The sequence below is a fragment of the Phyllobates terribilis genome, unplaced genomic scaffold (assembly GCF_046119375.1).
Source record: "Phyllobates terribilis strain yellow unplaced genomic scaffold, ASM4611937v1 Scaffold_11__3_contigs__length_659146591, whole genome shotgun sequence".
NCBI classification, from domain to species: domain Eukaryota; kingdom Metazoa; phylum Chordata; class Amphibia; order Anura; family Dendrobatidae; genus Phyllobates; species Phyllobates terribilis.
Genome location: NW_027362771.1, coordinates 150,216,463 through 150,242,302, shown reverse-complemented (window position 1 = coordinate 150,242,302; position 25,840 = coordinate 150,216,463). Strand labels below are relative to the sequence as shown.

The 25,840-nt window shown below is 41.5% G+C and overlaps 1 protein-coding gene across 6 annotated transcripts in view; it reads left to right on the top strand.

Annotated features, from left to right (window-relative positions):
* The window catches only part of SRGAP1 (SLIT-ROBO Rho GTPase activating protein 1), a 165,792-nt gene that overhangs the window by 82,863 nt on the left and 57,089 nt on the right, over positions 1–25,840 (top strand). For all 6 annotated transcript variants that reach the window (XM_073651664.1, XM_073651663.1, XM_073651662.1 and 3 more), the window contains exons 3-4: positions 9,968–10,130; positions 21,248–21,310. In XM_073651664.1, coding sequence (XP_073507765.1) covers positions 9,968–10,130; positions 21,248–21,310 — 226 coding nt within the window. The remainder of the gene's footprint in view (positions 1–9,967; positions 10,131–21,247; positions 21,311–25,840) is intronic.

Below are 25,840 nucleotides of genomic sequence, written 5' to 3'. Positions count from 1 at the left end.
TGGCTGCAGGTAGCCACCAGGTACCACTCCTAGGCAGTCCCCGGTACTTCAGCTGCTCACTCCAGGGGTCAGGTACGCAGATACGGAAAGGACTAGAGCTCCGTTCAGACTAATAGGTTCTGGATCCACTGCAGAACGGTTACGGACACGGAGACTTGGACAGGGCTGATTCGGAGACTGGTTGTAGCAGTACGGATATACGGGGTACTCAGATAGGCACATGTTCAGACACCCAGGTTTCGGATACTGATTGAGGGACTTTCCGTACACGGACCGGGGGACGAGGTTCAGGACTGGCCACACAAGGACTAGGGACTTCGGGTTCAGGACTAGCCACACAAAGGCCAGGGACTTCGGGTTCATGAGTGGCCACACAAGGACCAGGGACTACGGGTTCAGGTCACTGGTCACCCAGGGCCAGGGGGCCTCAGAACTCACTAGGAGACCACCTCACTCACTAATGATTAACTGTGTTGCTTGGCACCTCCTTATAGAGGAGGTTTTGACTGGGAGCCATCTTGCAGGTGTACTCTTACTAAATGCCTTCCAGCCATTGGCTGGTGGCATTTAACTATGTGCACGCGCTGCCCCTTTAAGAGCAGGGGAGTGCGCACTACAGCTGGAGACAGGGAGCACGCTGCTCAGCCGGGGTGGTGAGTATGCCGGCATTCCTGCTTATAGGGGTAGTAGGAAGGGGAACTGTGCAAGGGCACCAGCAATGGCGTTACACCCAGCCAGTCAGAAGCTACTGTCACAAGATGGCGTGGCAGGACCGGAGTAGTGCTAAACGGTGAAGATGCCGAAAGGTGAGTATATGACTGGGAGCTGGGGGGTTAAATTTAAAGCACCACTCCTGCTCTGAAAAAAAAAAAAAATCTGGAGTGGTGCTTAGATGGATTAAGTCTGTGTATAACAGGAGTGTATAAAGCATAGGAGTAATCCAGTAGCGATTATAGAAGAATTAAGGTGTAGGGCTAATTCAAAGTCGATGATGTGTCCAGATCCTGTACTTAATGGATGCAGGGGCACAAACCAGGTTTCAGCTGCGGACCAGAGTCTGTTAGTTAAAGGAGTTGTCCACTACTTTTACATTGATACCCTATCCTACGGATAGGGCATCAATTATGATCGGCCGGGTCCCGCACGCGGCACCTCCGCTGAGCAGCTGTTATCGGTGGTGGCGGCCGCCGGCCGGAAGTGCTCACCTGCGGGGCTCCGCCGTCAAGTGGTAGTGGCCACCGTGGTGTACTGCAGATATGTCTCCCATTCAATTGAATAGGAGGCACATGTGCAGTACACCGTGGCTTCCACTTAACGGCGGAGCCCTGCAGGTGAGCACTATCAGCCGGCCCCCGCCTGCTCCGATAACAGATGATTGGCGGGGATGCCGCTTGCGGGACCCCGGCCGATCATACATTAATGCCCTATCCTACGGATAGGGCATCAATGTAAAAGTAGTGGACAACTTCTTTAAGTATGCGGGGTTGCACACGGCAAGCGGTTTAAAGCCTCAATTTGGTGGTAAAAATTCAAACATTTTGACCGTGAATCCAAGGCTGTGGAGTCAGAGTTGGTGTCCATTTTGGTGGAGTCGGTATAAAATGGACCGACTCCTAAAATATATAATAAATTGGGTACAGTACAGGATGTGCTGTAAATGTTTTCATAAGAATTTGGGAAAGTTATGAAATGTCCCATAAATGTCTGTTCTGTTCCTGAGCTAAAGATCTGGTCTTTTAGTTGAGATGAATCTGTGCTTAGTTGAGATGAATCTGTGCTGCACATGCTCAGTAGTGAGGCAGGGCTGTGGAGTCTGAGTCGGAGGTTTGGCTTGCTGACTCCACAGCCCTGCGTAAATCCCCATGTGGTAGTGTGGTTGGATAACAAAAATTGCTAATACCTCGTAATATGAGGTTGGCCAAAGTTTGATTAACTAGGTTCTGATTTTTTATTTGCTTCATTTTTGTTGCAACGAATGTCTGTTCCTTGAAGGTGTTCTATATTTCCACGCTACCACATGGGGATCCACCACCAAAACATTTTCATTTTTACCACCAAATTGGGGCTTTAAACCGCTTGCAGCGTGTAACCTCACATATACACCTGACAAAGGCTCCGGTTCGGAGCTGAAAACTGATTTGTGCATCTGCATCAATAAAGTGCTGCGTCTGGACTCATCATCGACTTTGAATTAATTTTCCTCCGATGCTGACCGCATACTCCTAGAATTCTACACCTCACTCCTGTTCCCGTCCAGCTTAGAGGAGTCCTGTGAAAATTGTAACTAATGGCAATAGAATATTCAGTTATAGGCGTTTGTTTTAAAATATTTATTTGCATTGCAAGTAGGGCAAGATATCGGACTAAACAATGTTTATAGAAGTTTTTCCTATAAAATATATCTTAATCCGGTAAAGACAGCACTGGGTTCCGAGAGCTGTAACTTTTGAATTTTTCTGTCAATATAGCAATATATGGATTGTGTTTTTCGTGACATTATTTGGGGTATATACAGTCAGGGCTGTGGAGTCGGTAAGCCAAACCTCCGACTCCTCAATTTCCATGACACCGACTCCCTCATACATGGTTAATGTTTAAGTGATAAATTTACTGTAGCACAGATTCATCTCAGCTAAAAGTCTAGACCCTTAGATCAGGAATAGGACAGGCATTTATAGGACATTTCATAACTTTCCCAAATTCTTATGAAAAACTATTCCCCACAAACTGCATTGAACTACTGTACCCAATTTATTATATATTTTAGGAGTTGTAGTCGGTCCATTTTATACCGACTCTGACTCCACCAAAATGGGCACCGACTCCACAGCCCTATAGAGTGAGCCTTTATATTAAGGGAATTTCATAGGGGCCACATTATGATGACTAGGTCAGGATATCTACACAAATGAATGTTGTCTTGGATGTTGCTATTATGCAGAGCAAAATTGGTCACAGATATAAGACTGAGCTTGAAATGCCAAAAGTGGTCCATGGAAGGACAACTGATGAACTTATGGCCACCCAGGGCTCACTGGACATTTGATAGACTGCTTGTTGAGTTTCTGAATTACCAGCTATTAGACCCTGCCTTCTGCATGGCTTGATAGGCAAACACATTATAACCCCGGTGCGTCACTTAGACAGCCAATTAGCATCCTGTGATAGCAGCCTCCATCTGGTTAACCACTTAGTCCACTCTCAGATGGTCTGGATCAGAGAGAACGCTGTATTACACAGCTAGCACCTACTACAAAAGGTGTGAGTACACCTCCAGTGCAGGCACCGTCCCTGATGATATTACCTGAACATTGTTTGCTAAAGTGACTTTAGGTGCTGCTTATGTCTCCCCTAGGTTTTCTATTTTTTCCTTAGGTCTCAATACATGATCTGTTTGGATGAACAGCGCTTAATAAACCATATGCCTGTGCTGCAGCTACAGGCTCTGTGCTAGCTTTAGGGGGCCAAGTAAAAATATATGCAAATGCGAACATCCCCTCTGTGCTTCTTCAACATCTCATTTGAAAACTACAGGATAGTGTCTGATATAACCTGTACTGTTCCAGCAACCTCAATTATATTGGGAACATTTTCAGATTTTGTAATTTACCGATCGTTAATGTGCTTTAATTCCATCGAGCCCCAGGAGTATCGGTGCACTTATGCATTGTGTGAAATGAGGCCTGGCTCTTGGGTTGTGTTCTAATTCATTCCTAATTCTGCAAGGAACTCTCGAAGCACCTTTTACTGTTGTTACTGTGTTTAATCTTTGCAACATCTGCATTAAAATATTGTAACATACCGTATATAAAAAAGACCGAGCCTAGAATGTTTCATCAGGTTTTTATTTTTATAGACCTCTCTTGTTTTGGACATTAGAGGAGCTGTATGATCAGACTACATACCGTATATTCCGGCGTATAAGACGACCTGGTGTATAAGACGACCCCCCTACTTTCCTGTTAAAATATAGAGTTTAGGATATATTCACCGTATATGACTACCCCTTTTCCAACGCATACCAAACACCGGTAAAAATTAAAAAAAAACAGATTTGAATTTAACATGGTCCTTTTTTTAATTTAAATTCTTATGACATGCAGGTATATAGCAGGAAAACTGTCACTCATAAACATATTAAAATAGGGGGGACCCCACGTCATTTTTTGGGGGGGTCCCCCATTCTAATAGCTAGTAAAGGCTAGGTATTCAGCTGGGGGCTGATATTAGTAGCCTGGGAAGCTCCGTGGGTATTACCCCCTTCCCAGGCTTCAAACATCTGCCCCAGCCGTCTGCTTAACATCCGCTAGAGACTATAATGATGGTGGATCCCACGCCAATTTTCTTTTTAAAAAATCCTTTATTTTAACACTAAATGACAATTGAGGGGTTAATAAAGATGCAGTCCCTAAATTATTATTATTTTTGTAATTAATTTTTCCCAAAAATGTTGACGTGGGCTTCGCCATATTTTTGTGTCCAGCCAGGTACAGCAGGCAGGAACGGGCTGCCCCCAACCACCAGCTGCCTATTTGTACCTGGCCGGACACAACAATATAGGGAAGCCCTTTTTTTTTTAATTATTTCATGAAATAATTAAAAAAAAAAAAAGACGTGGGGCTTCGCCCTATTTTTGTGTCCAGCCAGGTACAACTAGGCAGCTGGGGGCTGGAATCTGCAGCGCAGGGAGGCCCAAGCTTTCTGGCCCCCCCCCGCTGCAAATTGCAGTCCGCAGCCACCCCGGAAAATGGCGCGTTCATAGAAGCGCCATCTTCTGGCGCTGTACCCAACTCATCCAGGGCCCTGGTGCGGTGGCTCACTGGGTAATAAAGGGGTTAAGGCCAGCTTGGCATTATCAGCTGGCCCTAAGCCCGAAATTCATGGGGTCACGCCAATATTAGACATGACCGCCATGAATTTCTAGTAAAGTAATTAAAAAAAAACACAAACACCCAGAATAAAGTCCTTTAATTGAAATAAAGACACAATTTTTTAATGTTCTAAATTAAACCATACTTACCATCACGCCCATTCCAGCTGAAGCCAACGATCTCCTGCAATAAAAGTAAAATAATAAAGCAACCTCATCCTTACCTCTCCATGGTTCCCAGGACCGGTCCAGCTCTGCTACATTCACATGACAGGCTGGACCGCAGCAGAACGCTGCCGTTCAGCTTGCCATGCGGCAGACACTGAGAAGCGCAGGCATGCTTGTGCTCCTCAGTGTCTGACTGTGACGGCATCCAGATGAGCCGAGATCATGTCCAATGAACTCGGCTCACCTCATGCACGTCACTGACAGCGTGGGAAAATTCTCCTGCTCCCCGCATGCGCAGTAGAAGTTTCCCACGCTGTCAGTGACGGACGTCCAGGAGGTGAGCTGAGTTCATTGTCGGCTCATCTGGATGCCGTCACAGCCAGACACTGCAGAGCGCAAGCATGCCTGCGCTTCTCAGTGTCTGCGGGATGACAGGCTGGATGGCAGCATTCTGCTGCGGTCCAGCCTGTCATGTGAATGTAGCAGAGCTGGATCGGTCCTGGGAACCATGGAGAGGTAAGGATGAGGTTGCTTTATTATTTTACTTTTATTGCAGGAGATTGTTGGCTTCAGCTGGAATGGGCGTGATGGTAAGTATGGTTTAATTTAGAACAATAAAGAATTGTGTGTTTATTTCAATTAAAGGACTTTATTCTGGGTGTTTGTGTTTTTTTTAACTTTTACTATGGGGTTAGTAATGGGGGTGTCTTATAGACGCCTCTCCATTACTAACCTGGGCTTGATGTCAGCTGGCATTATAAGCTGACATCAACCCCAGCCCTATTACCCCCTGCCACCGCACCAGGGCAGCGTGGAAGAGCGAGGCTAAGTGCCAGAATTGGCGCATCCTATGGATGCGCCATTTCTGGGGCGGCTGACGGCTGGTGTTTCTAGCCTGGGAGGGGGCCAATATTCATGGCTCCCTTCCTGGGCTATTAATATCAGCCCCCAGCTGTCTGCCTAGCCTTTGCTAGCTATTAAATTAGGGGGGACCCCACGTCATTTTTTTGGGGGGGTCCCCCATTTTAATAGCTAGTAAAGGCTAGGTATTCAGCTGGGGGCTGATCTTAGTAGCCTGGGAAGCTCCGTGGGTATTACCCCCTTCCCAGGCTTCAAACATCTGCCCCAGCTGTCTGCTTAACCTCCGCTAGAGACTAAAATTACGGGGAACCCCACGCCAATTTTTTTTTAAATAAATCCGTTATTTTAACACTAGATGACAAGTACAGTAACCAGCACTGTCACTGTACTTCTTATATATGTGACTGACATGTTTCTATCTATCTAATCTATGTGTGATGCTCTATCTTTCTGTTATAAATTGTCGGGTACAGATGCTGAATTGCCGGCCGGCTTTTTTAAAGAGACGGTGCATGAAAACACTAATATTTGTTTTAATAAATCCTTTACACTAAATGACAAGTACAGTAAGCAATACTGTCACTGTACTTCATATATATGTGACTGACATGTTTCTATCTATCTAATCTATGTGTGATGCTCTATTCTTTCTATTCTAAATTGTCGGGTGCCGGCTTATGCCGCTGCTGAATTGCCGGCTTTTCATATATTGTCACAGAAGCGATGCGAACTTCCCTGCTCCGGACACAGCGCACCGCTTCTGTGACAAGTGAAAGCTGTCGGCACAGAAGTCCTGCGCTGTGTCCGGAGCTGGGAATACGCAGCGATGTGTCAGTTTCAGCACAGAAGCGCTGACTGTCTGGACCTACCGCCGCCGTATTTTAACTCCCTCCACCTTATATTAACTCCGACATGGCAGGGATACGGCCACGGCAGCTTATTAACACCCCCAGAGTATCCCCGCATGTCAATTTCTGAAAGTTCAAAAGCATTACCGGCGTATAAGACGACCCCAGACTAGACAGAAGATTTTTCAGTCTTCAAAAGTCGTCTTATACGCCGGAATATACGGTAAATATGATTTTATGTGCATCTATGACATATTTGAAGAATGTTTTGACTGGATTTCATTTTCAAGTCCTTTGATTTTTCTTTCCATGCTCTCAGAATAGGGGATTATTGACCGATCTTGCATACTTCATCTCGTAATGTCAGTCATGAATGAGTTTTTTTCCAAGTGATTTCCCATTTTAATTTCGATAACTACCTTGCTAGGAAACTATATTTCCCTATTGACAAACAATATTAAAACTAGGAATATTTTTAATTCTATAAATATGGTGGTACGGCACTTCTGTAATTCAGGTGCTCGGATAGGGTCCAACTTGGTACAGTTAAATGTATGGAAGAATCCGGCACTCTATTAGATGAGAATCTATTGGTGTTTATTAGGCAATCAAATATGTATAATGTTGTAACGTTTCCATCTAACACCATAGACCTTCATCAGACATATGGATTGTACAAGGAATAAGGGAGAAAGGTGTAATAAACAATATGAAAGCATGAAGTGTATAGTGACAGCTATCGCCGACAGAACCTGAGAGGTGCTTTTCCCTACATTGACAGCTGTCACCATTATATCTTCATGTCGCTTATTACTCTATTCTCCCTTGTTCTAAAACCCATATGTCTGATTAAGATCTATGGTATTAGACTGAAGCTTTACAACTTTATACACTTTGGGTTGTCTAATAGACCCCACGATCTTTGCATCTAATAGAGTGCAGGATTCTAACATACATGACTAGATTTAGAAATATACATCAATGTTGACATAAAATTTATATGAAGTTGCGGACCTTTAAATGAAATAAAAAATAAAACTACTCACTTAACCCCTTTGCCTGCTATGGACTTTTCCGGTCTGTGTAGCGTGAGGAATGAGGCGCAGCTTATGCTCATGAATTTGAGTCAACGGGCGAGGGGGCAACCATGTAGTGCGGTTCTGTTCCACAGGCCATACTGGAACAGCCAAAGAGCTAGACGTTCCTTGCAGTCTGCACTTTGCCCAGGTCTAGTCTATACTGATTTTCTTAACTAAATGCTTTATAATAATTTTAGATGACTGTATTTTTTTCACTATCTTAATTATAAAGCCAATAACTTAAGTGGATTAAAACATTTCTTCCCGAAAAAAAGTAATTTACATTTCATACTAATGTTCTACTTCTCGAAGTCTCCATAATTCACCTGTTATAGATTTCAACACAAACTTCTAAAGGGAATGTGTCATCAGAAACTGACCTTTTGTCTAAATCAAGTTACTTTAATTTTCCAGAAAACTGTGTGTGTGCATATATAATATTTTATGTGTATATAAAAAAACTCGGAGTCTTGCTCTTTCCACGCTGGCCTCTAGTCCTTTCATTAAGAAGACTACTAAGCAGTCTTATCATTGCAGAAAGGATTGCAATGAAAGGTTACACCTCTATATACAGGGAAAAATCAGAGTCCGCCATTCACAACAGGTTATGTCACAGTTCACCACGTCCCACTTTCTGCACAGTGACCTTTGGCCAGATCAGAGCATGATAATTTAACATGAAAAAACTCCTATCCAAGAAATACCTGTCAAGTTTAATAGTTGACAGAACGGGGAATGTTATTTAAAGCATATATCCACTTTCCCATTTAATTTGAATCTATTGTGTCCATACTTGGAATGTTGCTTCATGTATTATTTTATAACAGGTTCTCATTTTGTTTCTACAGCTCTTCTGCAGACCTATGCATCGCCTTAGTAACAGACCACAAACAAGCTAACCCTGTAAAGCCTGATACTGTAGTTATACCCTGTATCATCTTTTGTCAATTTATGTTACTGTATATTTGATTGCGTAAGGAAAATCAATGAAATGATGAAAGATAGTATTACTGCAGGATTAGACTACACAGGGTTTGTTTATCTGTTACCATAGATCTACATTAAAACTGTAGAAACAAAATTATTTAATATTTCTTATTGTAAATTTTTCTAACATTTTATTTTAGATGCGTTGGAACAACATAACAATTGTGCATAGCCATTTCAAGCAACTTCTAGTGATCTGGCAAACTGTGTGCTCCAAAATCCAGTCTCTTCACTAAAGTAATCATTTAAATTGTAGGGAATATTAGTTGCAGGCACAATTATGACTTGTATACAATTTCTAGTTGTTTTTTTTATATTCTTTAGAACATGCTTTCCTCAACATTGCAGTTGCAACACCAAGAAGGAAGTGTTGTGGAATTATGGAAATCACAGGATTAATAGACATACTAATGATATGCAAATGATAATTTTTCAAAACATCTCAATTTATTCAATCTCCAGTTTGAACACCATGTACAGAAATACTCACTTGCACACCTTAACATGTTGTCAATGAGGTTATTAATGGCTGTCTGAGGATTGTTATACTTCCCTAAATGCACTTAGGCACACAAATCATCAAGATCCTCTGCTGACAGCTCCCTTTGCAGTTGCCCACCAATAACATCCCAGATGTACAAGCCCAGAGATGGTGCAGGCCATGGTTTAGGTCAATCAGGCAGCTCATAGTAGCACAAGCAACATGTGGCCTGGTGTAGAATGTAAAATTGGACGTCACGTGGCAACTTTGGCACCAGAGTCTACCCAAGCCATCAGAAGGCGTTTGCACAAAATTGGGCTATGAGCTAAACATCCAGTTATAGGTGTTACATTGACCTGATGCTGCCACCACTCCATACAACCTTTAATAACCTCATTGATGCCAGCCAAGGTGTATAAGTGCGTATTTATTTGTGCGTAGCTCTCATACTGAATAGATTGAGATGCTTTGAAAAAAATACATTAATTTTTTCCAGCATTTGCATATCATTAACATGTCTATCCATTCTGTGATTTCCATAATGCCATGACTTTTCCTTCTTGATGTTTCAGTATCGACATTAAGAGTATGTTGTGTTCACAGATTTTAATCCAGTTATTAACTTTCATGCGCATAACCTCATTTGATAATTTTGTGTAATTGTTCTTCATAGGAAAGACCAGAATTTGCTGTCCCCGGTGAATTGCTGGTATTTACTTTTGAACCAAGTGAGACGAGAAAGCAAAGATCACGCAACGCTGAGTGATATTTACCTAAACAACGTTATAATGCGGTTCATGCAGATTAGTGAGGACTCCACAAGGATGTTCAAAAAGGTATTGTTTCTTCCAGCATCCATGCATGTTTCTATATGATATAACGAGCTGATTAATGTCTGTTAGGCTCTGTTCTCATTTGTTCTGTTATAAATGGAAACCATGATGCAATCCTGGATCCATTCTATGACTGACACTGCCAGATACCAGTGATGGTGTCGTGTTACGTCATAGTATTCAACCTTTTGTCCATAAAAATAACGCGGATAACATATGGGACGTTGGTTTTTTTTTTTAAAAAACGTGATTTAACATTTTACCTTTCTTGAAATGTACCGTAATTTTTATGAAATGATTTTGTATCAAATTATCTGGAAACAGTATTATGATGACTGATGCTTTTGAGTTGGCATTGTATCCTTGAAATAATGAACACAACATAGAAGAAAGGACCAAAAAGCCTTAATCTATAAGATTTGTTTGTTTTCTGACAGTCACTTTGTGGGATTCACTGGACCACATGGGATTAGATCCTCTTATCACCAGCGTACAAGGGTTACATTTACACACTGCAGGGTTTTTTATACCCAGCAAATAACAGGTTATAGTGATAATTGTCTGTAAATGGATATTCTGCTTGATGGTAGTCTGACAGTCACCATTATCACCATTGTTGTAGTGTGCTAACCATTAAGACTCCATCAAGGGAGATAGGATGATGTGAGTAATTCTTACTGAAAAAATGCGAACTTTCCTACTTTATCCCTGTGCATTAATTATCCCACTCACTTCTATTGATCCATTTTTATTATTGGCCTGCGCTATAGATTTGGGGTGAAAATATTTTATATGTTGTCATATGAGGGGCGTTCATTAAAGATTTCCCCTTACCCACTTCCTGTGGACTGAGTGCAATGAAACTTGGCACAGTTATTAGTCCTTCTCTACATAGGTGCCATCTAGGGTCACACACTTCTCCCATCTCTTTAAGCAACTTTAAACACCTCGCTTGTAGAAGTCTACAGGTTGCTCCAAAAGCCACGTTGTGACTTCGGAAATCAGAGTCTCATTATCTGGAAAATGCTTTCCCTTCAAAAATAACTTCATTTGTTGGAAAGAGGTGGAAGTCCGATGGTGCGAGCTCGGGTGAATAAGGGGGATGCGGTAGAATTTCAAAGCCACAGGAGCATGCTTCCATTTGGGCAACATGTGAGTTGTGAACTGGCAGACACCTTTGGTGAGCATGCCACGTCTCTTGGTTTTGATGGCGTCCTGCAATTTCCGCAGAAGTGAAGCATAGTATGCGCCAGTTATCATGGTAACCTTTGCTAGGAAATCCATCAGTACTACTCTGTGCTGGTCCCAAAATACTGTGAGCATGACCTTGCCTGCCGAGGGTTGGGCACGTGCCTTCTTTGGAGACGGTGAGTCATGATGCTTCCATTGCATTGACTGGACTTTAGTCTCATGATCATAGTGATGGACCCAGCTTTCATCCTGTGTGATCAGTCTGTTGAAAAAGTCCTCTTTGTTTCCATGGCACATCGTCAATAGTGCCTGAGAGCATTGGACTCGCTCCTGCTTGTGGAAAGGTGTGAACAGCCGTGGATACCTTATGCATGTGAAGATAGTCTTGGATGATTTTTTCCACGGACCCCACACTAATCTTGACATTTTGGGCTAGGTGGCGAATGGTTACGCAGCGATTTTCCAAAATGGCGACCTCCACTTGCTGGATGGTGTGTTCATCAATAGCAGAGTTGGGTTGCCCAGGAATTGGAGCTGTTTGCACCTAAGTCTGACCACATTTCAATTGACGATGCCAGTTCTTGACTACATCATATGATGGGGAATCATCACCATAAACCTCTTTCATCTCATCGAACGTCTCCTTTGGTGTGCGGCCTTTCAAGTAAAGGAACTTCATGACTGCTGTGTATTCCACTGGGTCCATTATCAAACCTCACACCACTTCAGCACCTGTAAAATCAAGACCGTTATCAGTTCTGAGTTGCAAATTGACACTAAGGGACCAGAGTGTCGCCGGAAACAGTAGAAGACTGTGACCAGTATTTTTTTTTTCTTAAACATTGGAAAAAATGTAACATTTTTTTCCAGACTGTCCATGAATTTATGGTCTGACTATGTTTGTGGGAGTGCATGTATACATGCATGTCTGTGCACACAGTAACCCATCGTTAGAAACGTATGGCCCTAAAACACGTCTAAAATATAGGGTTTGCTGCTTTTTCTTGTTTAAGGCCAGGTTCACATGTTCAGTATTTAGTCAGTATTTTATATTGTAGTTTTTACCAAGTAAGGCATACATCATAAGAATAGCTACAATAATAGCAATACAAGCCGATATACACTACTGTCGTTACCTGAAGAGGGTAAAGTAAGAGGAATAGAGCCCTTTCTTTGGATCCTAAGCATTCCTGTTTATTTTCTAAAACTTCATTAGTGGTTTCTAATTGAAATGCTGAAGTGAACTCCTTTCAAGCAGATTAGCTTGATTCCTTTCATTATCACACATGCTAAGACATGCATTCAGATGAGCACTGCATGCACCCTCCAGGCCCAAGTTCTGGGGTTTCCAAGTCTCTGGCTTCCTCGGAATTCTTCCTTCTGCTTCCAGCATCTTGTTAGCATCTGTCATCACTCCGGATCGGGGATGTGAAAGGCTGTGTTCATTGGAACACTCTGCTCTACTTACTTCCAATAGAGCCACTGCAGCCAGTTTGCATTCTGAATGGCTCGGTTTTTGTGCCCAGCGTTGCGTGGAGTGCCAGAAATCACAAGGAATGTGCCCCCGAATCTAGGATTCACTATAGCCAGGCTGGGCTCTGCTCTTAATTGTACCAATCATTCCTACTTAGGCTTCTTTTTCCCTTTTACTGCGTCTTTGTCTACCAGTAACAAGCAAACTTTTTATTAGTTTCATTACTTCTTTCCATTTTAACGTCAAAGTTTATATGATTAAATATTTTTAGTGAAGGCACAATGATTATTGTTAACCTCTTTACAGCCAGACTACTTTTCAGCTATAATAGAGGGTTTAGAAATTTTTTCTTTAACATTAGTTTTACTATAGACAGCTGCAGCTCAGTTTCAGTCTATTCAGATATCTCAGCCATTTACATTAATTTTTAGCAAAGCTGTAGTTTTGCTACAAGAAAAAGAAGGCGCCAAAACATCCAACATGATCACAAAGTGCCTATAAGACCATGTAAGGTACATTTGCCCGTCTGTTACTCACATACATTATGTGTATATATATGTACAGTACAGACCAAAAGTTTGGACACGCCTCTTTTAAAGATTTTTCTGTATTTCCATGACTCTGAAAATTGTACATTCACACTGAAGGCATCAAAACTATGAATTAACACATGTGGAATTATATACTTAACAAAAAAGTGTGAAACAACTGAAAATATGTCTTATATTCTAGGTTCTTCAAAGTAGCCACTTTTTGCTTTGATGACTGCTTTGCACACTCTTGGCATTCTCTTGGTTCTGCAGGTGGGGACCACAGACCACATCTCAGTACCAATGCTTTCTGGCTGATGTTTTGGTCACTTTTGAATGTTGGTTGTGCTTTCACACTCGTGGTAGCATGAGACGGACTCTACAACCCACAGAAGTTGCTCAGGTAGTGCAGCTCATCCAGGATGGCACATCAATGCGAGATGTGGCAAGAAGGTTTGCTTTGTCTGTCAGCGTAGTGTCCAGAGGCTGGAGGCTCTACCAGGAGACAGGCCAGTACACCAAGAGACGTGGAGGGGGCTATAGGAGAGCAACAACCCAGCATGTGTGTGTATGTGTGTATATATAATATATATCATTTTATTTTACTTTTTAAACTTTGCAGCTTTGCTCCCTAAACAGGCAGTTAAATGTTTTACCTCACAAAATGAATCCTCTGTGATCCCCTCCTGTAATGTCTGTATACTCCTCCCCACTGTCCAGGAGATGTGGTGTGATCAGACCGTATTCCAGCTCGGTCAGACACAGCCATTACGAAGTACACAGGGGAACATTTCTCGTAAGATTATCTCAGCACAGGAACATTTTATTTAAACACATCCAATTGTGGAAATTATTATTCTTCCAAGATCTATTGATTAAAATGAGCTTTCCTTCGTAGGAAAGGGGTTAAGCATGCAAGTTTCGGGCAGCCATGACATCACTGCCGTGTGTCTCCAGTGACTTGTGCGCCTTCAGCTGCCGTCCTCTGGCCGACAGCGTGTACCCTGCGGCTCTCTGTGCCACAATACATTTCATTCCTCTGATGCACATCCAGATATAATAGCTGCTGGCGTCGACTGCCCTCCCTCTCGCATGGGCCCGGTCGCTGCTGCACCCTCTGCGACTGTAATCATTATGCCTCTGTTCATACTCAATAACGTTTAAAATCCCAAAGTCTCTTCTACTGAAAATCTGACTATTTACTGGAAATTTGCATTCTATCAGATCAGGGGGTTAAAGTAGAGGTCGGTTACATTATGGTGAACTTGGACACTAGACTATAAACTCTCTCAAAAAGTGTGCCTTCTAGTTCTGCTCGGACATCTCTTTTATTTGGTTTTCCCTCTAGCAATACACAGAAATGAGAGATGGCCATTTCATTAATGGATTACAGATAAAATCAAACCAATTCAAAGAAGTCTTAATTTATATAGAAACACAAAATAAATACTAACAAAAGCAGTTCCAATATACAAACTACCAAGAAATGTGCCTTACATACGATAGTTCATATATCAAACTCATTAGTTTGGCAATTTAGACTGACCATATCAGTGGATGACACTTTAGACTGGATTCCAGATTGGGTGGGGTGGAGTAAAGCTGGCCATACACATGTAGATGGCTGTCGGCCGAACAATGCTTTGGCTGATCATTCAGACAAAAGCCATCTCAGCCGACTGTCTCATACACAGGAGCCATTGATTTAGAATGGTTGCAAAATGTATCTGCAGTTGTACTCCAGTACCTTAAGGAGTACACAATCACACGCATTTTCTTTTGGCCAATTGAAGACTTACATGTGGCATTATACTGTTTATTGAAGGGATCATCTGATGTTTTGGTATAAACAGGTTAAAAAGTCTTTAAATTTATCAAACATCTTGTGTCCTTTTGATGAAAAGTAGACAAAACAGAAAGATGATGTTAACAAAACACAACTGATGAATCTGAGCCTTTGTGTGCTTACTATACGGCTTTGCACTGATTATCACACTTGAATGTTGTCGTCACTTGCATAGTCTACCTAGAAATGTGCAGAAATTACTAACATTCATTTTTAACATAGTGGTTTTAGTATTAAAAACTGAAACGTGAAAAGAGAGTTCTTGGGTTTAGTAGCTTGACCAAGGCATAGATCTAAACAGGATACGACTTCATTATACTGTGAGGCTGAGTAAAGTGTTTATAAGTGGAAACTTTATGCATCACATATGTGTGCCTCGGTGTCATAACTTCATGCTCTTTCATCATGATCCTGTCTCTTTCATCTCCCAGCACCAGCTGTGTTTATTCTTGACATATAAAACCATAGACATTTACAAAGCCACACTGCAGGTCCACCGGGGTGACTAAACTAATAGACGCTTTAGAAGATAGACATGGTTATTGATTGTAATTCTAGACAAACCTAGTGATGTTTGTCTTGTATGTATTAGAAATGTTGTATGTTTTTTAGGCAGTCCTAATTTCCAGATCTGTTATATGTGTAGCCTCATCATGCAGAATCTTGCAGTAGTGCATATTCCAGCAAACTTAATAGGCTGAGAGCAGACCTCCTGTAAAGATTGACCACTCACCCTTTGTAACATTTTATCCTGAACCTTAATTATTCATGATAAATTTTCTCTAAATAATTCGGGAATTTTTTCCAGTTTGCTGCATGTCAGGCTTGTGGATGACTTGCTATAACCTTGCGTGTAAGTCTAAAATAAATCCACTGTGAAAATAGTAATAAAAATATTTAATGGTTTCAGAATGTCAAAAATATGTTATAAGACTACTAGTTATCTAGTAAAATTTATGACGCAAAGTGCTTTAATCCTCATATAAGAAATGGTTCTCCTACAGTTGCTTTTTATGAAGGTCTACATGATGTAAATATGATTTTTAGTAGTAAATGATAAACTAGATGGTCTTAGACCTAAGGTCCGTGTGCACACTGCATTGGTAGCCTGAAGCCCTTTTTTTTTTCTTATCTCACTTCAAAAAGAAATATGTCAGAAAATTATATAATTAAATTTTTTTTTCTTATAAATATTACATTGTGGATCAAGTACGATTGTAAAACTATACATACGTATGGCTCTATATGAATTTCCCTAGTCTCAATTTAAGCTTCCATAAAGCACACACTGCATACTGCTATGTGTATACAAACAATGCTGAAGTTTTCGGAAATTGCTGTCTCCCAGGGGCTTCCTATTTCTCTTTTTCAGATTTAGAGAGATTGTCCATGACATTCCCTTCTTAAAGGGGTTCGGTCAGCAGGTTTTTGCTACGTAAACTGAGGGCAGCATGATGTAGGGGCTGATACACAGACTTCAGCGATGTTTCAATTAGGCTGCTGTTTCCATAAAATGAATGTTTTATCACCAGGAGATTATCACTGCCCAGACAAGCTCTCTTGTGCCAACTGGTCCGTTCCTTTGATAAGCAGCTCACTGTCAATATACAGTGTACATAGAACTGTTGGTGGGTGGGGTTAGCTTTTGAGCTCTGCTACATTCTACATCTAAAACCTCTGTGTTACAAATGCTGAACCCAGTAAACTAAGTGATATGTCATTGGAATCGGGGTCTCTCTTCCTACATTATGCTTCTTGCAGATGAGGTAGCAAAAACCCGGTGACAGATTCCCTTTAATAACTCTGTTCTTATGCATAAAATAAAGTTCCAAAAAACTTGCATGGTTATATCTCATGACTGCTACAGCCAACCAGCATTTGCTGATTGGCATCAGCCTCCTCTTTTCCATCAGAGTGGAAATCCTGTAGGCTTTAAAGGAAATCTGTCACCCCCCTGGGCGATATCAGATCTCTACTATGACCATACAGGGTATAGAAAAGTAAATCTATACTTACCTGTATGGTCCATAGTAGAGGTCTGATTGCTAAGAAAAGCACTTTAATCAATTATTTTTTCCACAGGCTTGGCGTCCGGGGGACGCCAAGCAATCCCCGCCTATGTGCTTATTATTCACCCAAATCCCCGCCTATATATGCTTAATTATCATATCCCCCCTCCCCTGCACGTCACAGGGCCCTGTGACAGACCCTGTGATGTGCACTGTGCTCCCTGACTTCCGGGCATGCGCAAAGCACCGCTCTCATCCCGGCCCTGTCTGCCTGTGCACTGCGCCGTAAGGTTCACTGTCACTTTCCGGCACCTGCACAATAGAATCCTGCAGTGCAGTGCACAGGTAGACGGGGCCGGGATGAGAGCGGTGCTTTGCGCATGCCCGGAAGTCAGGGAGCACAGTGCACATCACAGGGCCCTGTGACTTTCAGGGCAGGGGGGGATATGATAATTATGCAGAGAGGCAGGGATTTAGGGGAATAATAAGCACATAGGTTTAGATTGCTTGGCGTCCCCCTGACGCCAAGCCTGTCGAAAAAAGAATTGATTAAAGTGCTTTTCTCTGCAATCAGGCCTCTACTATGGGCCATACAGGTATGTATAGATTTTCTTTTCTATAACCTGTATGGTCATAGTAGAGATCTGATATCGCCCAGGGGGTGACAGATTCCCTTTAAATAGAGCGGCATTACTGAAGTACACTAGTGAGGAGGAATGGGCACTTGAGACCTAACTTCTAGTGAGTGTGGGGTTCCCACTGATCAGACAAAATAGCATAAAATGCAGGAGACATCCCCTATATTACATTTTTATAAAATGAATACCTTTAAGCTTGTAAAGAATAACTCCATAGACATGCTGATAGGGAAATTAGATTGTGATCCCCAATAGGGACAGCGATGATGTCTGTAAAGCGCTGCGGAATATAATGGGGCTATATAAGTGAGTAAAGAATAGACATGTTTGTGCAAAGTGTCTGGCACTAGGTTAGATGCGTCCCTCGTTCTTAAGAATTCTGTCACTTCTTCCATTGGCTGCTATCTGGCTTTATGGATGGGCATCCTGGTAGATATGTGAGATAGACACACAAGCAGTGTGTGTATACATGAGTATACTTGCACAATACGGACTCTGCTTCTGTACAGTGTTTATGTAATGACAATTGTGTACTCTCTGGAAACCTTATTACTTCATCATTACTGTTGTAACTTGTTTGATGCTTAAGAACATTTACTTATTTCTTAATGCCCATTGATTGGGTAAATTTGCATTCTATCAGATCAGGGGGTTAAAGTAGAGGTCGTTTACATTATAGTGAACTTGGACACTAGACTATAAACTCTCTCAAAAAGTGTGCCTTCTAGTTCTGCTCGGACATCTCTTTTATTTGGTTTTCATTCTAGCAATACACAGAAATGAGAGATGGCCATTTCATTAATGGATTACAGATAAAATCAAACCAATTCAAAGAAGTCTTAATTTATATAGAAACACAAAAGAAATACCAAAAAAGCATTGTTTATGTGGGCCTCTAAATCCTAAAGCCGAATATATGCGGGCTGTATGGGGAAAAACTATTTTATTAACAAACGTTCTATCCCCCGTTAGCATGTTTCTGCTTATGGGAAGAGGAGGGGAGGGGTTTCCTTTACTATGATACTGATAAACTACCCTTATGACAGCTCATCAATATCATATTGTTGGGGGTCCAACACCCACCACCCCCACTGATCAGCTGTACCAGCTCTGGATATAAACAGTATATGGGGGGAAAATCACTGCCCCATTAGGCTATGTGCCCACGATGCAGAAATGCTCCGGATTTTTTCCTGAGCGTTTCTGCATCTCCCTGGCAGAAAAAAACGCATGCGGATTGTACATGCGGATTGTACATGTGTTTTTCCTGCCAGGGACAAGCGGATGTGAAGAGTTCTTCACATGCATTTCCGCATGCGGGTTGTCAAGCGCTTTCCAAGCGATTTTAGCATCACTTGGAAAGTGCTTGTCAACTTGGTCACACTATATAAATCCATGCAAATAATGATGGAGGTTGCGATCTTATGCACAAATGGAAAAACAACCCGCACAGTGTTGACAAGATGCAGAAAATTGTGCAGGTTTTTGGCTTAGCACAGCTATCACTCTAGCAAAACTTTTACTTCCTTTCCCAAATCCTGAAAATGCATAGTCATAATTATTACTATTGCATTTACTTAGAATGACCAATAATTGACTTATTTCTTTTCATTATGGATCTAGTACCTTTTGCTGATTCAGTCAGTATTTCAGATTTATTTTTGTACATTTCATTCACTTTTTAGAACATCACATCTAGAATACACAGTTAAAGGGCCACTGAAAAGACTTATGTTTATATGCCTACACACTTTTGTATATATTCCGTTGACCCAAATTATCAAAAAGTATATTGCAATGTACCATTAAAAAATTATAATGTACCAAAAAGGATGTTGGATTATTTTGATTGTTGAGAGGTGCCGTATTAGACATTCATGCTATATTCTACTTTCTAAAACACAAATCTCTGCTAAAATTTCTGAGATCTTTCATTGTAACTTTTGAAACGGTCCAAAATTATAGTATTTACAATCTGACCGATGAAGACCTTTAGTACCGATTTTTAGAGATAAATGAGTCACATGGGACCAGATATTTAATAAAGTATAATTAGATTTTCACCTTAGGTGGATTCACACATTCGTGTCTTGAGTTCCCAGCACAGATTGTGATGCATGGACTGCCACAGGTTTCCTAACCCAAACTTGACCGTATTATATATGCCTGATGCTGTTGAGTTTGGCTCGGGATACTCGCGTCAATGTCTGTGAATCATGAACCGTGATACACAGAAGTGTTGTATGCAGCGCTTGTTCTGTACTGTAACTGAGATGTTTGATAGATTAATTTTTTGGCCACTGTTGAGAGATGTAGGTTAAAAGTTATTGGAGCAGAACAGTTGATTTGCATCTCAACAATTGAAATAAACACCAGTATACAGATCTAAACTACTGCCTTCGCAGACCAGGTATGAATGACAAGTCAAGTCAAAAAACAGACATCTGAAGTTCCTTTGGATGGTTAGCATAAGGCTACGTTCACATGCAAAGGTCAATATTATGGCTTTAAACCACAGCAACCTTGTGTAAAGCTCTGATTTTTTCAGTGTTCCTTGTGCATTCACTTAATTTTGAAAATTATCCACTATTTGTGGAATATCTGATAACTTCCTGATAGCTACAGGTCCGACCACTGAGACCCCCACCAATCCTGAGAAGTGGGGCTCTGAATGTAGCGAAGGCTGATCATGTTCACTGCTGCTCCTTTCACTGTGTAATTACAATTGCTCATTTTTCCCTTTTACCCAATTAATTCTCTTTTCTCTGCTATATGTAGAAACTCCTGACTCTGTAGCTCCGCTCCTCCCCCTGCCATAGACTTTTGCACCGACTCATGACTTGTGCAGAGAAAATTGACCTCCTGTTTCTACATAGAGCTTAGAAGGAGTCAGCTAGTCAGCTTTTAATCAGGTGATGTCATAGACCTAAAGGAATAGAGAAGAATTAACTGGGTAAAAGGGCAAAATGAGCAATTGTAAGTGCACAGTGCTATATAATATGATGACTGCAGTATATGTAAGAGGATAAAAACTTTGATGGGAGTGCTTCTTTGAGAATGAATGGAGTGTCAGTGTGCATGATGAACACACACACCGTCTCTCTGGTGTTGTTGGGGTTGCAGCGATCAGGAAATTATGAATAGGGCATAACTTTCAAAATTATGAATACCCCTTTAATCTTGCAGGTAAATAGCTGTGGGGCCATTATGATTGCTTGAATGGTCTTGCAGATGAAACAACTGTTTCCTGCAAGACTGCTGCATGTGAACACAGGCTAACGTTTGCAAATTTCTTTTACATGCTAATGAAGCTAAACTTTGTATTCTCTCAGGGACTGAAAAACCTAAACTTGTGTGTTTTTCCTTTTATACGGTTTCATAACCTGTCTAGCACCATGGGAATTTACTATACTGTCTTGTATTGCATTATAGAGCAAAGAAATTGCATTCCAGCTTCATGAAGATCTAATGAAAGTCCTTAATGAACTGTACACGGTAAGCACCAAATGAACACTGATGTTATTTCTGCTGCCTCATTACCACTGCTTGTGAGATATCTTGTGAGACTAAACCATGTATATCTGCTTTGTATGTGCATAATGTGGGTCCATCACCAGATTTCACAATACAAACTGCATGTTACAGAATAGATTTCTGAAGCTTGTGTACTTACTTTGAAAATCCATATCAGAATGTCTGTATATTCCTCTATGAAAGTGTAACTCCATTTCAGTCCGCCTAACATGATTGACTGCTCCACAGTGTCCCTCCAGCTACAGAGATCTCACACTACTCAGTATAAGCTGCAGCTGTCATTCAGGGTGGGCAGTACACTTGGATTCATCAGTTTTCCCATTCTTCAACTGTACCTTATAAAATACTCCTCTTCATATCTGAAAATCCATGTCCGAGTGGCTGTTTAATCCATAGGACATACACCAACATCACCAGGTCTAAGAGATCTATTTAATAATGGATACAGTGAATCTCCTGTCCTCATTTCAGAGGTCTTTGATCTGTCTCCCTTTACCACATTTATACAGCTGGAGTCAATCTAAACTTTACACACATAACGTTATGTAGCAAACTATAACTTGACATTTACATCACATGCCATTGAGAAAAACATGGTAAAAGTTTGCTACGTCAGTGTATGCAATGTATTAAATGTCAAGTCAGTGGTGCATCTCTCCTGAAAATAAAAGGAACTAGTGTTTGAATTCAAGCTGCCCGATTCTTCTCTCCACAAATATCACCTGCCGGTGGAAAGTTGAGTGGTCCTCATACACCTTAGATGGTCGACAGGTTCAGCTGACTTTAATCTGATATTATAGGAATATTAATTCATGGTCTTGTATTTTTTTTATTTTACAAAAATAATACAAACTTAAATACAAAATTCAGGTTAATGTCTCATGTTCTGAATAGTGATGAGCGAGTATGTTTTGTTAACCCTTTCGGCGAGTATGCTTGGGCGAGCACCGAGTATTTATAGCGTGCTCGGTGATATGTTTGAATGCATGATTTGCGACTGTTTGACAGCTTTAATACATGTGAGGAATGTGTAAGAAATAGACATTCCTCACATGTATCAAAGCTGTCAAAAAGTTGCAAATCATGCACACGGGAGCAATTCAAACATATCACCGAGCAGCTGTAAATACTCGGAGCTCGGCCCGAGCATACTCGCCGAAAGGGTTAACAAAACATACTCGCTCAACACTAGTTCTGAAGTCTCAATAAATATATACAGTTCAATGTTTAATTAGAAAATGAAAATAGCTGAAAAGGGTGGAGGAAGATATGTACAAGACAAGGGTTTAACCCCTTAACGACCACCGATACACATTAAAATGGCGGCCGCTAAGTGGCTTATTCCCTCATCACTGTTTTAAAACGGTGATTGGGAATAAGCGTACAGCGCCCCCAGAGTCCGAAAATCTCCGGGGTTTCAGCTACTTGGGGTAGCTGAGACCCTGGAGAACACTATCAGGGCTGGATTTTCCGGTCCCCGATCACGTGATCGCCGTTATTCTATGAATAACGGTAATCAAGTGAAAAAAAAAGTGTGTCCGCTATTAAAATCATTTCTCTCACTTCTGACATGATATACATGTCAGAGGAAAGAGAATGATGTCCACAAGCCCCCCTCCACGTGGGTAACAAAGCTGTTGGGTCCACTTTTTGGTGTTACCTCTTCCAAAAGTGAGAAATCAAGATTTTTGAGGTAAAAGTTTAATTTTTTTTTTCATTTCACTTTGCATTAATTCCTGTGAAACAACTGAAGGGGTAAAATATTTCCCAACAACAGTTTTGAAGTGTTTGAGGGGTGCGGTTTTTAAAATGGTACCACTTTTAGGGAGTCTTCAATATTTAGACCCCCGTAAGGTATGTGCATACGGTCAGGAGCCGCCTGCTGCCCCGACACTGCGGAGTAGATGTATGGCTTCCGCTCATTATGCAAATGAGCTGCGACTTTTTTTTTTCACATGCGGACTTTCCTCATAGAAGTTAGGTCTATGGAGAAAGTCCACATGCGGACCCGCAAGAGAAATTGACATGCTACGATCTGAAAAAAAGCTCCGCATGTCCGTGTCCGCGGGTGTGCGCAGACGCATAGTGGACATGATATTTCTACAAATCCCATCCACTATGCTGTAACATCTGGCCGCTGCGCGGGTTTGACGCTGCATAGACACACAGCGTCAAACCCGCAGCGGCTCCTGACCGTGTGCACATACCCTCAAAGTCCATTTAAGTCTGAAAAGGTCCCTTTAGGGTATGTACACATGATGCGGAGCCACTGCCATTTTGAAGCTGCGTTATTATTCAGCGTCAAACCCGCAGTGGCCAGATGTTCCAGCATAGTGGATGGGATTTGTAGAAATCCGATGCCCACTATGCGTCTCTGTGCACCTGCGGATCACCCGCGGACATGGATATGCGGAGCGTCTTTCCAAACTGCAGCATATCAATTTCTGTTGCGGAGTCGCTAGTCTCTGCAAGAGAAATGAGATCACTACAATATATTGAATGCGGAGACTCTGCATGGTTCAGTAAACACATGCGGATTCACCTGCGTTCATATAACGCAGCGCTTTGGACGCAGCTTAAAGTATTCTGCGTCCAAAGAGCTGCCTGTCTGGATTGTGTGCATTTGTGGAAAAAATGAGAAATTGCTGCTAAAGTTTTAAACCCTCTAACATCCTAACCCAAAAAATTGTTTAAAAAATGATGCAGATGTAAAGTAGACATATGGGAAATGTTATATATTAATTATTTTGTGTGGTATAGCTAGCTACCTGATTTAAAGGCATAACAATTTAAGGTTTGAAAATTGTGAAATTTTCAAATGTTTTGTCAAATTTTTGATATATTCATGAATACAAGCAAATCATTTCAACCAAAATTTACCACTATCATGAAGTACAATATGTCAAGAAAAAACAGTCTCAGAATCAGTGGGATCTGTTGAAGGGTTCCAGAGTTATTAACTCATAAGGTGACAGTGGTCAGAATTGTAAAATTTGGCCTAGTCATTAAAGTCAAAATTAGCTCCGTCACTAAGGTCTTAAGAAACAAAGGGAGGGTTAGGACATCATGAATCAAAGAGAGGTATTATGGTCATGACTCAATCAGGCTGCTAGAAAAGTTGGTTGTAGTATCTCAGACCTCCCAAGGGCCTTTTTTCTAACAAATTTGTCCAGGGTGTTAATAGAGGCTATAAGGCGGTTCAGTGAGCAGAGTTCCTTCAGTCGCCCAGATAGATCTAGACAAGATGGGGGTCTGTTTGTTTCCAGACTCTTGCTATCAGATTTTAGCGGCTGTGTAAATGTACAGGAACAGCCTGGTTGACTTCATCCTCAGTCCACTGGGTGCAGGGGGGACATTCAGTAAGATTTTTAGGGGACCCGGGGGAAGGCTAAAATGAGTAATAAGACTACAGGATATGAATGAGGGAGCCAGTATGCTCTAAGCACCTCCAGAATTGATGGATTTGAGCATTAATGCAGAGCCCAACGTATGGTACCAATCCATGAGTAGTTTGAACTGGGTTTCTTTGTGAGTGATACATGGTGATAAGAAACCCTACCGGCATAGCCTCTTGAGGAAGTTGGGAGACAGGAGAACTGTTTGGGACATAATTTAGGACTTGTTGGCAGTGGAAATATTCCTTGGGGGGGTAGTAATTTGCCGGATCCAACCAATCCGCTGAGGGACTCAACTATGTCTGCTATTCTAAAATTTCCAGGGTTTGAACATTCTGGCCAAGGACCTCTAGATTGTAAAGTAGATCAATCATAGGGGATCAGTTTTAGGCTATCAGGAAGCCTGTTTGACAAGAGTTCCGTATGTTTCTTATGAAAGACATGAGACCTATAAGGTCAAAGTGGGCGCTAGGGATAGTGCGATGCCAAAAGAGGATGTTCAGATGTATTGGAGCTAGCCACAATTTCTCAATTTCAACCAATATAGAGTAAGCAAACTGGGCCGTCCAAGAAGGGATTTATCTAAGGTGGTTGGCCCAATAGCATTTTTGCAAATCCAGGACCATGAATATCACTGACCTTGGTAATATGACCCAAGAGGGATATGTGGAGTGGTTTCCACATAGTCTGTAGGTAACATAGTTCACGGGAAGTGGAGGGAAATTATGACTATATAATCTGAAGTAGGGCGATGTAAGATAAACATCTAGGTATTTTAGCGAGGCATCCCTCCATTGATATTTGATGTTACTTAGGAGAATATTTACAACAGGTAAGGGGGTGTTTAGAGTCTTAGCGGTATTTATTTTGTAGCCTGAAATTCAACCATACTCCCACAGTTTCACATGCAAATTGAGAGGTGTGGTGTGCAGGTTAGCAAGTGGGCAAGTGTTTAGAGCATACGTCAAACTCTGTCCAAACTGGCCCACAGGGTGATTATATTTGGCCTGTGACACCAGAACCGCCCCCCCTATGTGGGGCCATTATTCTGTATGGAGGACTATATGGGGCCATTATTCAGTATGGAAGGCTATGT